The following is a 14402-nucleotide window of genomic DNA, read 5'->3' as shown; positions in this document are numbered from 1 at the left end:
ATCGCTAAGCAAACGAACTGTCAATAACTCAAACAATCAAAAATTAATTTATTGTATATTCATGTATTACTAAATACAAAAATAAGAAAATATCCGTTGTCATTTAAGTATAACATTTTATTTCTCAAACTTTTCGACAACATTGTTTTTATTTTTAAAGAAAATTTCAGTTCATTTTATGTATTTGAGAAAATGTTTGATAAATGATCAAGCTAACTAAATTAAAAGAAAGCTTTCAGTATAAAATTAAAAACTTGCAGACTTATCACCATATCAAAATAGTGTTGATTTCTTTTTTCTTTGTAAATTTATGGTTGTAGTTATTACTATATAATTATAGCAATCGAAAGAAGTTTTGATGGACAGTTTTTTGGTGGTGCATTGCTTGTTTGTTTATCTCTTGTAATTGGATCAGCAAACTGTATACAACATCCTGTACATGAACGAGAGGTTAGATAATGTTTTATATTTATAAAATGTTTTATATTTATAAAATGTTTTATATTTATAAAATGTTTTAAGTTTATTGTATAAGTTTTCAATGATCTTTTCTTTGTTTTTAATACATTTAGCAAATTCTAGAAAAGGAAATCTTAGAAATTTAGGTCAAGTTTTGAGACACTTTGCTTTTTATACCAATCGTAATAAAAAACATATATGAGCCCATATGTAGTATAACTTACTTTTTTAGTTATCAACAGTGTTTTTCAAACTTTAATCTTTTTAGTTAGGTTTTATATATAGTCAGATTTATTGTCCGACTTATTTTGAGGTGATATGTATTGAACATGACATTAAAAGTACTTCTTTAATTGTTTTTCAATAGTTTGGTTTTGGTACTGGTTTTAACTAAAAAATTTAAACATAAGCCACTCATTTATAAAAAAAGTTAATTAATTAGTTTCGTTTAGCGCATCCTCAGAATAATTTTGCTAAAAACTATTAATATTATAGTGTAATTTGAGTTATATACAATGAACTTGAAAAGTCTAGCTAAAAATAGTTACGTCATAAAGTATAAAAGTCTGTTTAAAAAGTTTAAATTAGAATTGAGTTTTACTAAGCTAATTTGAAGTGATTTATAAGAAAAATTGCTAAAACAAAAGCATTTAAAAAAGTAGATTTTTTTTATATCTGAAACTAAACTAAATAAAAAGTACATTACAAAATACGACAAAAAGAAACAATAATACTACCAAAAACACGCTATTTATAAAGTTTTAAATTGTAAAAATCTCTTTGTTTGCAAATTTTTGGCTCGCGAGTTCTAATAAACAAAGATTCTAGAACTTAGAGATGGTAGGTGTTTCTAGCTCGGGATAGAATTTCGAACCTACTATCCAGGTAGTTCTCGGCACAAACAGGGTTGTTGAGGAGGTGCTGATCAATAGATGAAGTTCACCTTTAGGCTTCACGTCGTCATTAAAAATAAACCTTTTTAGCTTTTTTGTGACATGCTGCTCTCGCCTGACGTGGAAACGTTGAGATGTTCGTCCTACGTAGTCATTTCCGCAATGACATTTAAATATGTATACTACATAACTCAAATCATGGGTAGGTCTGGCATCTTTCACAATTCCGTTAAGCGGGCGGTTGGTGTTGTACACAACCCGTAGCGAAACGCTATTAAAGGGGGATTTTATAGCTAATGAAGCTTGCTTAGCCAGTCTTATTGAGTTTTCACCCATATAAGGAAGGCGGAGGTAGACTGGGCAAGGATGTGGCCCGAAAGAGGGTAAGCGGTTCATTTTGGACTGAATTGCCTTACTTGTCTTCTTGATGACTGTTTCGGGGTAACCTAATGAGAGAAAAAAAAAGTTGTCAAATTCTAGATCCAAACAGTCGGCCGTGCAAATTTTAATAGCTCTGTTGGTTATGCATTGTATGATCTTCAATTTTTGTTTGGTGGAACAAAACGAATTCAAGGAAATGTAGTGTGGACTAAAATTTTCTTCTCTTTACACAGAAGTAGAAAAGGTGTTGTTGCTGTTTCTAGTAATGTTAATGTCTAAGAAGTGAACTTTACCGGTAACTTCTTCTTGAACGGTAAAAACTATGCATTTGTGCATTTTATTTAGCAGAGTAAAAAAGTTATTGACATTGTTTTTTGTAGTAAAAATAGCAAAAACATCATCTACATACCTATAATACACAATTGGCTTACTGTTATCTAATGAAAGAAGACTATTTTCACAGTAACCGACAAAAATGTTAGCAAGAATAGGGCCTAAAGGGCTTCCCATCGCTACGCCGTAAATTTGACGAAGCATGAGATTATTAAAACTAAATTGTACATTCTTCGTGGCCATACATAACATATCATTGCAAACAGATCTTGGGAAAGGAGGCGGAAGTAAGTCAGAATTGTACAACTAATCTAAACAAATATTTAACACTTCATCAAGTGGAACGTTTGTAAACAAACTTTTAATGTCAAACGAGACCATAAAGTTGTTTAGTTGGGAAAGATTTAATTTTATAAGTTTATACAACTCAATTCTAATTTAACTTTTTAAACAGACTTTTATACTTTATGACGTAACTATTTTTAGCTAGACTTTTTAAATTCATTGTATATAACTAAAATTACACTATAATATTAATAGTTTTTAGCAAAGTTATTCTGAGGATGCGCTAAACGAAACTAAATAAACTTTTTTTGAAAATGAGTGACATATGTTTAAACTTTTTAATTGTTTTTCAATTTTGATTTTAAAACGATATCTTCAAATACTATTCTTTGAAAGATTGTTTTAGTTATGTTTTATTTAGTTATGATTAATTTTGATATTTAGTTAGGCTTAAAAATTTGATGAATATGTAAAATATTTTGTTCAGTACTTATGTTTAAATAATAGTTTATTTTATTTTACTTATGAAATTTGTTATCGTTATAGGAAATATAAGTAAATTTTTATCAATATAGGAAACATCAGTAAAATTTTTATCAATATAAGTAAATTTGAATCAAACAAGTAATTGTTGACCAAAGTAAAGCAACTTGTTTATTAGTTCGAATTCTGAATTAAAATTTAACGTTTAAATGACGGTTAAAAAAAATCTATAAGATAGTTTTATTTAAGATATATTTAGTAGAGCTGAATACAGAAAACAAAATACTTATTTTATATATTTAAATGTTTTACTCTCTTCTGTAAAGCTTACAATTGTATATTGTATCTAAAATTCTTTCAAATATCCGTTGATACTTTTTTTTAATAGTAAGTTTAAGAAAAATAAATGTATCTATATGTTTAAATATTTATATGATATGTACTAACTAATAACTTCAAATAATTTTCATGCATTAACTTACTTAAAAAATAGAAGATATTGAGTTTTTATTTGTTGTTAAAGTGTAAGTATGAATCACAACTTAAAATCAACATGTTGTTTTACAGAAAAAAATTCGCAATCAGTTGAGAATTTCTGGAATGTCTTTTATATCCTACTGGTACTCTTTTCTATTGATAGATCTCATTATTTACATAATTGTCGCTGTTGCTCTTATTTTTGGAATTTTCTATTACGATTGTAGAGGCTTTGAAGTTCTTAATTCCAAAATTGCTTTAGTTTGTTTAATAATTTGAATATCACAATTACTTTTTTATAAAAATAAGTTCTAATGATATTTTTTTCAATAACTTACTGATTTATTTACTGAGCATAATAAGAAGCTTATTATATTTATGTATAATATCAACAAAAAATTAAGTAATGGGAAAATTATTCATAGAAGATTTTCATAAAGTTATATTTAAATTATATTGTTATTTAATACGTAAAGCATGAAATGAGTATAAATAATGTGTTTTAACAGATAGCTATAACTGTAGGATATGGACCTTGCATAGTTCAATCAACTTATGTGTTAAGTATTTTGTATCAAAAACAACAAACTGCGTCTGCTACTGGAGTCATGCTTGTTGAAATAGTTTGTTTACTTTAAAAGTAACATGTACTAATTATATAAATTTTATTTGTAGAATAAAAAATAGATTGTTAAATAAAACAAGCTATTTATAAAGTGAGCTATGGTGAAATTTTGAAATTTTATTAAACATAGCTTGAATAGAATTTCAATACTTTGTGGCGTTTTACTAGAAAAAGAGTTTTTTGTTTGTTTTTTTTTTGCCTACAAAACTATATTTATGTAATTTTTTTTTTTAATATTGAAGTTTTTAAAACTCACAAAAGTCTCAATGTTTTTAATAAATATGCTTAGGAATTTAAGTTTTGTCTGTTTATTATGTTTTGTTTTTTAACTTTGTAAAATTATGAAAAAGTTAATAATAGGAAATAAATCAACTTAAAAATATTAATTCCTGTATAACTAAATCAACTCAAACTAGTTTGTTGCCTAACAAAAATATTTCCGGATTTCTTAAAAAAACCTAAGTAAAAAAAAAATCAAGCTAGACTTAGGGTGCTGCAACCTTGATTATTGCTTACATGAATGCAATAAATAGAGTTAAAGAGCACGGGGAGTGTATCACTTTTTTACGTAAGTAAGCTATCAGTTACATTTTAACATTTGTTAAAATTTGAAATAGAGATTTGAGTGATAAAATTTAAGTTTCATAGGTTCCTTATTGAATGTGCAAACTAAATGGGCATAAGATATTTTTTATTAAATTTATTTCTTCTCTAACTTTTAGCAACCATTTTAATAATTTCTATTTCATATTTTTGTTCAGTTTGAAAAAATCTGTTAGCATAAATTTATAATTTTTAACTAGTTGTTTTTAAAATCTAACAAAAGTCTTAAAACTTTTATCACATACTTATGGATAAAAAAATTACTTATTTTGTTTTGTCTTTAAAAGAAGTAACTAAAACAAAATGCAATCTGCAAAGCCATTTGCAGGGTTGCCACAAAGTCAGGGAAAACAAAAAAGACAAAAGTCAGGAAATTTGATATAAACATGCTCTCTTAAGAAAGTTTATCACCACTAAAACTGAATTTTGCTAATGTTGTTTTCTAAAAAATATTGCTTTCGCATTTCATCTTTTTAAAGGGTCTAATTGAATTTTTGGAATGAATTATGTGGTATTTTTGGTTTAATATTTTAATTAGTGTTACTTGTACAGAAAACTAATACTGTATGTATAGAGTTTTCAAAAGACTAATCATTATTGTTTTTCCTTCCAGATCACTTTTTAATACTTCTGTAAATTTGGTATAGGTGTATGATATTTTAATTATTTCTAAGTCAAAATCAACTTATTTCAAGAATGATTTTTCTGAAAGGGTCATTAAAGATGATGATAAAAAGAATTTTAATGCAAGTGGTGTTCATTAGAGTAGAACTATAAATACGGCAACCTTTGAGTTTAGAGCTATTTTTTTTTACATTTAGCAAACACCACAAAAACAGCCTGTGCAAAATTTTAGACGATTTAAAGAAACTTTCACCTTGAAAAAATCGATTTTCTGAAGACTACCTCAATGCAAACTGTATGGTAAACAAAAAATTAATTTTAGCTGGAATTTTTATTACATGTTGCAATTGTCACAAAAACACATGTTGCACAATTTAAGCCAATTTAAAGAAAGTTTTATGGTGTTACTTCTTGATTTTTTGAAAAAAAAAATGGAAATTCAAGAAAACTTACAAAAAGTGATAAAAACTACATTACAAAAAAGTCAGAAAATTACATAGATTATTAGAACTTACAAATTACAGGAAAAGTCAAGCATTTTTTTCAGCTTTATCTGTGGCAACCCTGTATTGGCTAGTGTTTAAATCTTAAAAATATTCGTAAACTTCTTGCAAATAGTTTGTTAACAAAGATCCCAATGAAACAAGTTCATTGGAACATACAATATTTTGAATATTTTTTTATTTAATTGACGTATGTCATTCTGTAATAAGCAATTAACATATTTCAACGGAGTTGTTAAAAGTTTTAAAGAGAAACTCTTTATTTTTGGACAAGTTTTATAGAAAAATACTAAGTTTTGAAATTGTTTTTATTATTTTAAGACATTAATGTTTAGCTATATAATTACTTTACAGTCTATACTATGTTTTGATGGTTCACTAATCATAGTTATAGTCTTTTAAATGATAGTTGTTTAACACTAATATTTTACAACAGGTTTCAATAGTGCCATTTACAATAGTTTCTACCCTTGGGATGTTTGGATACAAATCTTTAAGTGAAGCTGTATCAATAATATTTGCTGTTGTAAATCCATTTTATACTGGAATTAGTGGCATATACGGAATATTTGCAGTAAGTAAAATTTGTTTTATAAATGTTTCTCCCTACATAGTTTACTATTGATGTGCTCTGATCAACTCGTTTTAGGACTTCGGATTCATGGGTAGTAATGATTGTGTATCGCATACAAAGTTGGTAGTTTTCTAACTTTAAGTGGTTTCGGCGTGAAACTGCTTATATATATATATATATATATGTATGATAAAAAGTTATATCAGTTACGTAGGTAATAAAGTATAATATAAAATATACTTAATTATGGTTTTTTAGTTAGGTGAGTCTAAGTTTTATATCATAATCTTATAGAAAAGCTCCCTTTATATACTAATACGATGTTGCATGGTATTTTATATTTTGCTAATAAAGTAGTCATTTTATAGCTCTTTATTTGATAGTACAAAATTGCAGTTGTACAACGAATACGAAGTGAGAGGAATGGCAAACGAAATTCCTGAGAGAGCTTACTTTGATTTTTCTCATCCAGCAATTCCACTCTCACTAGTACTCGTATACGTTCAAAATTTCTTCTTGTACTATTTGCTTATGTTCGTCGAAGTTAAGTATTCTGGTGGTTCAAGCAAAGATATTGTACCTTGCAGGTGAAATGATTTTTCTTAAACACTTATAATCTGTTTTTATAAGTGTTTTTTTAACAAAACTTTTTCTTCAAGAAATTTTTTGTAACTTTTTTTTTCTAGTTATAATCAGTGCTATTGAAATTTTTATCATTTGAAATGCATGTACAAACCATTTTGTAGGCCAAATGATAAAATACTACTAACTATACAAGTACAAAATAAAATTTTGTTTGGTAATTTTTTTTTTTAAGTGATAAGAAATATGTAGATTAACAAAAAGCTTGTTGTTTTCCAACTCCTTTTTTACCATAGTTTCGACTTTATATTAATTAGAGTTATAACGCTTTTATATAACTTATTTAGACTATAACTGTTCCAATGTATAAAACTTATACTAAAAATATATAACACAAGAAATTTAAAAACTTTATTTAATTTAATATTAAAAATTACGTGATAAAAATATATTAATAACTTTTATCAGAATTTTCGGGTGTAACAACTATATGTAACTTTTAATGTGGTCGTACCAATAATTTGATTTTAATGTTTATAATCTAGTATTGTCACAAAAATTTTAAAATTCAAAGAAAACTTCGGGAAAGCAGTTTAAGAAAAATAAGTGATTCTTTTACCAAGCTTCAAATTGAAACTTCATCTGACTCCGTTGTAGATGATGACGTGGTTGAGGAATCTGCGCATGTCGTTAATCAAGTTAAAATGCTCGATAAGCTTGAGAAAGATAAAATGCCTGTGATCATAGTAGATAAACTGTGGAAAAAGTTCAGAAACGAAAATAAAACATGTTTGAAATCATCGTCATTAGAGGAAAAAGTTAGATTTTGTAATTTAATTTTTTTACATTTTAAATAAAAGTTCACATTAAAAGAAATGCAAAAATGTATGAATAAAACATTTCAAATAGAGAGAGTTAGCTTTGCCAACTCAATTTGTTTACACCTAATAGACTAGGGTTGGCTTTGACTACAACCGACTTTGACTGGATCCGGCCCGCAGAGTGAAAATGACCGGCCCCAAACGTTTTTTAAACTTTAATGGGATCCGGCCCGCGAGCGAAGTGACAGGTCCGCAAAGGGTCAATATTACAAAATTATTATAAAACTTTGTATCATATTTTTACAAAACAAAACTGTAAGAATTTGACTTTAAAAACATGCTAAAAAACTCTTTTATAAGTTAATGTGTACTTATAAGTACACCATTTTGTCCTAATTTTTTGTGTTGTTCTAACCTAGTTGGAATATCTTTTTGTCAAATTACCCAAGACAAAGTACGATTTTAAGTGATATTTTACATACGTATCTTTATCAGTTACCATGTCAACTCTATTTATAGACATTATTTAAACATCTGACATGTCGTAATCTACATCTTAAGTTGTCAGATATGAGAAAGTTTTGTGAATTTGAAAGGTCAAAAAAGTGATAAACTGTATTCATAAAATTAGACTCAGGCCGGATTCGGATCTCGACTTAAAATTAGGATCCAGTCGAATTCGGATCTAAAAAGTCAATATTAGGCTGGCTCCGGATAATAGTTCCTGTAAATCACTAATTCGAAATGCTCCGGCCCGCAAGAGACTAATTTTTTCCGGATCCGGCCCGTTGATTGAAAAACGTTGCCTACCCCTATAATAGACATTAAAGCAGTAATCAGTGCTATGGCCACTGCTTAGTAAATAAAACTGAGAAAGAAAGAAATTCAAAAAACTGAAGTTTAATTATTTAAACTAGGATAATTCAAAATACGACGCTGAACTATATAAATATATTCAAGTATTCTAAACATCAGATAAATTCGAACCATTGAAATAAGAATGCTACAGTTTAAGTATATTTCATTAAGAATTTTAAATACAGTTTACTTTATTGTATTTAAAAAAATATCATTTTATCTTGTTCAAGAATTGATGAAAAACAGATAGCCGTTGAGGGTGTGTCATTTTCAGTGAGTCCAGGACAAGTACTAGGCTTATTAGGACCGAACGGTGCAGGTAAAACAACTACAATAAGCATTATAAATGGTGAGCAATCTTCTGATAGTGGCGATGTTAGTTTTTACCTTTTTTTTATACTTGGATATTTTAATCTAAGTTAATCATATGTATTGAAACGTGTTATTTTCAAGTGTTATTTATGAAAACTTACAATTTAGCTAGCTTACAACGTTTAATTTGGTACCTTGAAACTCGTATTGTTGCAGTATTTATTAATTTCTAACATTTTAAATTTTGACTACTAACAATTTATTTTTATAGCTAACTATTTTTACTTTAAAATGAAGGTGTACGTTGTAGGAAACCATATAAAATCAAACATTTCTGAGGCGTACAAAAATATGGGGTACTGTCCACAGGTATCAAAGTTTTAAGAACAGTATAATTATTAGTTCATACGTTTTTAAAAGTACATTGAATCTTTCATATAATCTTTTATTTTTTTAACAGTTTTTTTATATATAAACTAAAAAAATCAAATTGCCTAACAAAAATTTTAAAGTTTTTTATTTTTTGATTAAACACTTCTTCGTAAACTGCTTAGACATAACAGTTTTTTTTATTTGTTGAGTCTCATGTTTTCAAGGTTTTATTTTGTGATTAAAATTTTTTTAGGATAATCCAGTTTGGGACATGATAACATTAAAAGAACATTTAAGCTTATATGCAGCAGCTAGAGGAATTCCTGTTCGTAAACGAAATGAAACAGTTAATGCGTTAGTTTTCTTTAGTTATTTTTTTTACTAGTAATTCAAGTTGTTAAAACGGAAAAGGTGAAATAATTAAAAAAATTGCAAAAAATGTGTACGTTAAATCATAAAGTATAAACTTTAACTTAATTATTAAAAAAATTAAAACCATTAATCACTAATGTTTGGAATAAAAATAAATACTTTTTGAATTATTTTTTATTAAACTAAATGGTATTTTTATAAAGTTGTAGTTTTTACTTATTAAGTTATACTTTTTTTTTTTGTAACATATGAGCACTCTTTATTTATATATATTTATAAAGTATTTATTTTGGTCATCATCAACAAAGTTGAGATGTTTTATGCCATCGATAATAAACAATGAACTTAAATAAACAACAGCGGTTTCTCGCGACTAAGCCTGCCTGATGAGTCCTAAAAAGGACAAACCGGTCGTAGGTTGTCTCGGATACCGTTTTTGTTGGTCGTGCGGTGAAGTTCATTGTTTATTATTATTATTGTTATTAGTATATATAAAAGTAAAAATATTTAAACTTAATAGTTATCCCGTACTCGATAGAGTTCTACCGGATGCGGATCTTGACGGTTTAAAAATTCTGAAGTTAAAAATATTAAAATGCTAAGTTACACTACCATTATGACTTTTAATTTGTTTATTATCTATCAATAGGGGCGGAAAACTTCTCTAGTCGGCGAGCAAGATTTAGCAAAAAATGTCTTTTGAGGGATGCATATTTTTGACAATTACTATTTTTTTCTTTCATTTTATAAGCCAAATCAAATTGATAAAATAAAATTTTGTGTAAACTGTGAGGCTATATACTGTTATAATATAGTTCTTAAACAAATTAAAAAATACTTTTAGTGTATTTTCAGAAAATTATAGCGGCCTTATGAAGTCTGTGTTGTACAAATCCGGCCCGTTATGTACTTAAGGCTGCCACATTTTGCCCACCGACTACCAAAGTAGTCTGACCATATTATAAAGCATTGAAAAAAGTAGTATAACATAGTTAATTAATTTAGGAATGAAAAAAAACACAGTAGAATTAAATCAGTATAGGTAATATAAAAATAAGCTTTGTGTGTCATGAAAGAATAAGAGAAAAATAAAAAAGAATTGGTCAATTAAAATACATTTTTTTATTCAACTAAGAAAAAAATAAGCCAATAAAATTTTAATTTAAAATATACTTTTGGTTTTTTAATAAACAATTTTATAACTAAAACAAGCAACAACAAAACATTTAAGATGTTTTAAAACTTTCAGTACACATTAATAAAGTTTTTTAGACTATCTAATACTCTAGCTTTGTTTATGCTAGGTTATTTGTTTGTAAATTCAACAAGCTACACTCTGAGCTTATTTTAGAAATCTTAATCAAATTTCAGGAATACAGTCACAATTAATCTTATCAGTCATATGAAGTTTTCTTTCGTCCTACTTGCTTTAAGATACTTTTTTAAGTATTTTTCTTTTTGTATAGTTCTTTTGTGTGTAGGCTCAAACTTTTCAATCTGTTTTCTGTCGACTGACAGAGTTCATTTGAAATTTATTTTCCAAGTTTGGGATGCCTTTCAAAATATTGAACTGGTCGAAGTTTGCATTTATGCGACTAAAGACTTTTTCGAGACAAGGAGTGTCGCACATAGATCAGCTTTTGCTTATTACTCATGATTGTATAGTAGGGCAGAAATGACCATAAAATAAACACAGCTGTTTATTAGGTCCCGCAATGATGCATCAGGAAGATGATTATGTTGTTTTTCAAAGATTCACTATATTTACACCCGACAACGATAATCAAGCATCTCCAGCTTAGATTATGTTTGGTAGTCAATATTTTTAACAGTATTTTTGCCGCGTCCCGGTTTCAGCGAATCTATGAAAAGACAATTTGCCATGTACTGGTTATCTCAGATACTATGTACCTATCACTTCCATTAAACCGAAATCACTTGCAACGTCGATTAAAGAGTCCTTGAGTGTGAAGAATGGGTATAAGTAGTGCTCGGAAATAAACATTGTTTCGTAAACCCTTGTTTGACAGTAGCTTATTTTTTTGCTACGCTACTTTGTTGTGTACTACGTAGAAAATCATAACTTAATTTCCTTCATTATGTCCTTTCCCGTAAATAAAAGGTTATATTATTTGAAATTAGAAAGATTTTTAACTATGCTTTCTACCTTAATAAATTTGCTATTTATGTTTTAATTTCTGTTATTGTTTTTAAAAAACCTAAGCAAGAAGTCTTTGTTTAATATTTATTTTTAACAGGTTTATTGACGCACTCGATATCAAAGAACATGCAAATAAATTGGGTAAACAGCTGTCTGGCGGAACTCAACGAAAGTTGTGTTTTGCCATTTCCATGATGAACTCACCGCCCGTCGTGTTGTTCGATGAGCCATCTAGTGGTCAAGATCCAAAAACTAAGAGGTTTATGTGGTAAGTTATATTTTTGTATTAATAGAAAGATAATAACTAACAACGTTTTATTTAAATCTACTAGTTTAGTCTAAAACTAACGTTTTTTAGGTAGTCTAAAAAGTTATCAAATACTTTTATTTTATACTATAAACTAATAAAAATTTCATGGTTAAGAGTGTAAATTACTATCTAACTTTAAAGTAATTCACTTTGGATACGTATTAATATTTAAATATATTTTAGTATGTTATTATTAAAGTGCATATGTTTTGTTTTTGCACATATGCTATACAACCTCAATGATGCATAAACTAGCTCTAACTGTATTTTTAAAATCTTTTTTTTAATGATAAAACGTTAATAAAACAAAAACCTTCAGAGAAATTATTTTTGTAGCTACAAACATGTTAAACATTTCGCTTTTTAGTTTTAAAACTTATAATACTCAATAAAAATTAATGTATAATCACAAATTTGAAAGAAAATAACAAATTTTGTTCTCGGGATATTTTCTTGAGTTTATATTTTTACAAATTTGTCAGGAATGCCATAACACAAGCATTTAAAAACTCAAGAAGAGGAGCAATTCTGACGACACATTACATGGATGAAGCTGATGCACTCTGCAATAAGATTGCCATCATGGTCAAAGGAAAGCTTAAGTAAGTTGATTTTTCGGATATTTCCAAACAACTTTTTAAAGCTGGACAAGCTTAATACGTTTAACACTTAGAAACATATGTCAATTAAACAAAAAAAGTACTGTGAAAAATTTTATTATTTTATATACCAGCAAACTTTTTTCGCTAGGATCTTTATTAACAAACGATTAGCTTTGAATTTTGAATATGTAGTTAATAATTAAAGTAATTTGGTAAAATATTATATATACCAACTCGAATAAATTTAACAATCAGATGCATCGGAACCACTCAGCACTTAAAAGATAAGTTTGGAAAGGGATACGTACTTGAAATAAAGTTTAAGTCTACTCAACTGCAGTCACAAGTAGATGAACTTGTTTTCAAAGTAGGTTATTTGTGCGTTTTGCATTCAGCTTGCTGGTTTACTGAATAAGTTCAATATAATTAGTCTAAAATTTACTTATTTTGTGTAATTTGGTTATTATTAAAATTTGCGATATACTAGTTCACAGTCTTGTTATTATTTCTTCTATATTTGCAATTTTTCTCATGTTAAAACTTTAAACTACAACATACAGTCATCAATATGATTTATAGCAGTCTAAAAATTTAATTTTTCTCATTAAACACTTCAGTTAATTACTAGTTTTTAAGAAAATTACGTTTTAAGAATAGTTTTGGTGTCGTCTACTGTTTAGAAATCAAGTATTTTAAAATTGTCAGTTTCACGGTAATTAAGGCTTTGAGTTATGGATAGTTTAAGCTTATTGTTTTGTCGTTTTGATAAAAAACGCTAAAATAATATTCAGATAATGATTTATTTGTGGTTAGCTAGAATAAGAAGTAGATTACAATTACAACCATGTTGATGCCCTTATGTTGTAGAATAGTTGTAAATGAAATTAATAAGTTGAATTTTAATTCCAGCTTTAATCAAAAACTTAGAGCTTTTTTTATTACAATTAAATTTCTTAATGTACTTTAGTATTTAAAACGATCAAATTAAAACGAAAAAGTGCAGGAAAAATTTTTGAATACATAGGTTAAAGATGGTAAAGCTATTTCTGTTCTATAAAAGATACATACTAATTAAGACCTAATTTTATTTCAGTTATTTGGAGAAATTGCTTCTCAAGAAACGTTTGGATCTCGGTACGTCTTCAATATTCCGCAAGCCAACGTCAAGTCTTTGTCAGAAGTGTTTCGAACATTAGAAGATGGTAAAAAGTCTATGAATATTGAACAATACAGTTTTAGCCAGTCTACACTTGAACAAGTTTGTTACTTTTTTCAAGTTATTTAATTAGTTTTCTAAAGCTTATTATGCCTTGTAACTTTTATAAAATGTACCGTTTGAGAATTTTTTATTTACTAAAACTAACTTAAGTTTTTTCAAATATTTTATAAACAATCTATAAAAATTATGGCATAACGGTCAAAGTAAAATGGAAGAAACACCTAAAAGTTTATTTGAAGCTTCAAATAAATTGTTTATTGCTTTTCAAACTTGTGTCTTTTTTAGTTTCAAGTACTTTAAATTATAAAAGTGTTTCTTTTTAATTTTTTTTAGGCATAGAGGTCAGGGTAAGTTTATGTTTCTGACTGTCAGTTTTAGTTTAAAGCTTTTAGTAACGACAATAAACAATCACTTACTTGTTTCTTCTTTGCACAGGTATTTTTAGAATTCGCAAAAAAGCAAGAATTAGAAGACTGATATTTATTTTTGTTGAATTTTCTAAGTTGTATGTTTTATTGTTGTTCTTTTATTGAAATATATTACAAAATATAAA

The 14402-nt window shown here is 27.2% G+C and overlaps 1 protein-coding gene across 1 annotated transcript in view; it reads left to right on the top strand.

Annotated features, from left to right (window-relative positions):
* Positions 1-14402, top strand: part of LOC145829191 (cholesterol transporter ABCA5-like) — a 30820-nt gene extending 16418 nt beyond the window's left edge. Inside the window, exons 15-28 of the mRNA XM_082936922.1 lie at positions 341-450; positions 3402-3572; positions 3821-3934; positions 6103-6240; positions 6637-6827; positions 7397-7640; positions 8748-8876; positions 9111-9182; positions 9439-9539; positions 11816-11986; positions 12511-12630; positions 12886-12997; positions 13724-13888; positions 14285-14402. Of these exons, the coding sequence (XP_082793048.1) occupies positions 341-450; positions 3402-3572; positions 3821-3934; positions 6103-6240; positions 6637-6827; positions 7397-7640; positions 8748-8876; positions 9111-9182; positions 9439-9539; positions 11816-11986; positions 12511-12630; positions 12886-12997; positions 13724-13888; positions 14285-14326 (1880 nt within the window). The 3' untranslated portion in view covers positions 14327-14402. The remainder of the gene's footprint in view (positions 1-340; positions 451-3401; positions 3573-3820; positions 3935-6102; positions 6241-6636; positions 6828-7396; positions 7641-8747; positions 8877-9110; positions 9183-9438; positions 9540-11815; positions 11987-12510; positions 12631-12885; positions 12998-13723; positions 13889-14284) is intronic.

Source organism: Thalia democratica, chromosome 2 (assembly GCF_965202585.1).
Source record: "Thalia democratica chromosome 2, ktThaDemo2.hap1.1, whole genome shotgun sequence".
Lineage (NCBI taxonomy): Eukaryota > Metazoa > Chordata > Thaliacea > Salpida > Salpidae > Thalia > Thalia democratica.
The sequence above is the reverse complement of the archived record's forward strand: the minus strand, read 5'-3'. Positions and strand labels throughout refer to the sequence as shown.